Here is a 2,349-nt window from a genome sequence, read left to right as displayed (position 1 = left end):
AGAGATTTTCCTGACTATGGAAGGAGCAAAAGAATGGTCTGATTCAAGAAAGAAAGTTAAGCTTGCTTCACATCACTGTTCTTAAGGCACAAAGAGATTTGGTGGGAGGTGGGGGGAAATCTCTTGAGGCAGAGTAAGTCATACAAATATAAACTAGTATAGTGTGGAATATAATGCATAATAGTTGGCAGCAGAACGCACTATTTATTTTCATGAATTACGGACTGAGGACTTAATTCACAAGCAGCAGAGTGATGTACAAATATTATGAGTATGAGCTTAACATGGGGCCAAATCCTACAGTCTTCACACAGTCTTGTTGAGTCGTATCTCCTGTTGATCATCCCTAAATTAGTCCTGCAGGATTGGCTCATAATATATTACAGTCATCAGGTTATAAATGTTTCATTTTCATAAACAAAAGAGAATTTATGCTGACTTTATGCCATTTTGTGTGAATTTGGTATTTTGAATGGAAAATTGATCTTTAAACTGTGTAAGACTTTTAGGTCACTCCAGAGAGCATTCTTATTTCTAGCAATCAATTAGTATTTAAAGATCATATATCCAAAAAATGGTTTTGGTTGCGGTTTTTTTATGTTTCTTTCTTTTTGTTTGTTTGTTTGTTTGTATGGTTTGGCATGGGTATTTTTTTGTTTGGTTGGTTTTGTTTGTGTGTGTGTGTTTGTTTTGTTTTGTTAAAAAAATAATACAATAGATTTTAATAAGAATTTTCAATAGGGTTATCCTACTGTTTATGTCCCCATGTGGCTACGAAAACATGTGTCAATATTAGTTTACAATGATTACCATGGATTGTTTTATACAGATAAATAACAAAAGGCAAGGTGCTATAAAGGTCACATATTTCTTTGTGATTCTTTGCTATTTGAATGACTACATTCAGTCAAATATTCAGAAGAAGGAAACATTTATATGCCAAGATGACTATGGTATCAAAAATGTGTGCATATTAATATCCTTACTGCAGATTTTCTGATTGCAAACATACCACTGATACTTATAAAATTAAGCATGAGTCAACATGGAACATATAATGTCAATCAAATAGCATAGCTACACTGCTTATCTGTAGAGCATCCTATCAGGATAATCAGGGGAAGTATGTGAGAAAATAATATAGTAATGATCAAGTTTACTCCCCTGAAGTATAGCAGATATCGCATTACATATCTTTCAAAAGTTGGTATAAACTTGTTTCTGAAAAGAGTTACAGCAGTAATGAGAGCTCATTTAAGCTGGCTGCAGAAAAAGATTCAGTACATGCTGTACCTGCTTTCTCTGCATGCGTGAAACTGAACAATATATTTGCTTTTCTGGAGGTTTTTGTTGGTTTTGTTTGTTGCTTGGGGTTTTTTTTAGGAAGAAAATTCCAGGAACATTACAGCATGATACAGTTTGAATTAAAGAAGGGAGAAACAGCTCCTTTCTAAATCCCAAGCAGCTAAATCACTATTCGCAGGTCATTGCCCTCCAAGTTTAGAAAAGGATGCCAACAACAGCATCTTGGTTCTACCTGCAGCAACTCACAGTACCAAGTCTCCACGCCTGCAGTATTTTAGAGAGGCTTACGTGACTTGTTCAAAACAAACTCTCTCCAACTACGATCTGGAAAGATTAAAAACATACCCACCCGCATAGATACACCCAGAAACAATATCAGCTAGCAGCGATACAGAGTTGCAGGAAAGAAATGGCATTACCAGGACCAGGGCAGCTAGGAGCAGGGTCCAGCGGCAGTGCCCCATGGTCGGTCCCTGCAGGACCTGCGGTCCAACGCTGCACAGGCTGCGAGGCGCTGGGCTGCCTGCTGTCACATCCAGCGCTGCCGGGGCTGACCCTCAGCCCTGCCTCTCTGTCTCCATCAGACCAACGCCGCTCACATTCCCGACCCAGCCCTGGGTGGGTTGGGGTGAGCTGCGGGGAAGCTCCCGGTGCCGGATCAGCCAATCCCCCTCCTGCTATTCAGACATGCAGCACAACAAAGCCGAGGGATCTGGGGAAAGCTAAAGACAGGGGGGAAGGAAAAAGAGAGAGGCAGAGGAGGAGTAGGAGGAGAAGGAGGAGGAGAGAGGCAGAATGGCACAGCTGAATGCAGTGCTCTGCCTTCAGCCCCTGGAGTTAGGCTTCAGCACTTGCCATGAGTCCTTCGTGCTTCTTGCTAGGTCAGTAGCTGTCCTCCTGAGCTTGCATTGTTCCAGACAGGAGGGAAACTTAATCCGTGTCAATACAAAACTTATGGCATAAAAGGCACCAATTGGAAAATGCTGAAATCCTCCCGGGAGGATTTTATTAAAGACTTGTATTCTTTACAGAAAAGTGCTTTTA

The 2,349-nt window shown here is 40.9% G+C and overlaps 1 protein-coding gene across 1 annotated transcript in view; it reads right to left on the bottom strand.

The window, feature by feature from the left end:
• Nucleotides 1-1,769, bottom strand: part of LOC103801015 (ADAMTS-like protein 1) — a gene marked incomplete at its 3' end in the record, with an annotated part of 51,426 nt that extends 49,657 nt beyond the window's left edge. Inside the window, exon 1 of the mRNA XM_009073412.1 lies at nucleotides 1,725-1,769. Within this exon, the coding sequence (XP_009071660.1) occupies nucleotides 1,725-1,769 (45 nt within the window). The remainder of the gene's footprint in view (nucleotides 1-1,724) is intronic.
• Between the last annotated feature and the right edge of the window lie 580 nt (nucleotides 1,770-2,349).

The sequence above is a fragment of the Acanthisitta chloris genome, unplaced genomic scaffold (assembly GCF_000695815.1).
Source record: "Acanthisitta chloris isolate BGI_N310 unplaced genomic scaffold, ASM69581v1 scaffold784, whole genome shotgun sequence".
NCBI lineage: Eukaryota > Metazoa > Chordata > Aves > Passeriformes > Acanthisittidae > Acanthisitta > Acanthisitta chloris.
Note: the sequence above shows the minus strand (reverse complement) of the source record. Positions and strands in the feature narration are given on the sequence as shown.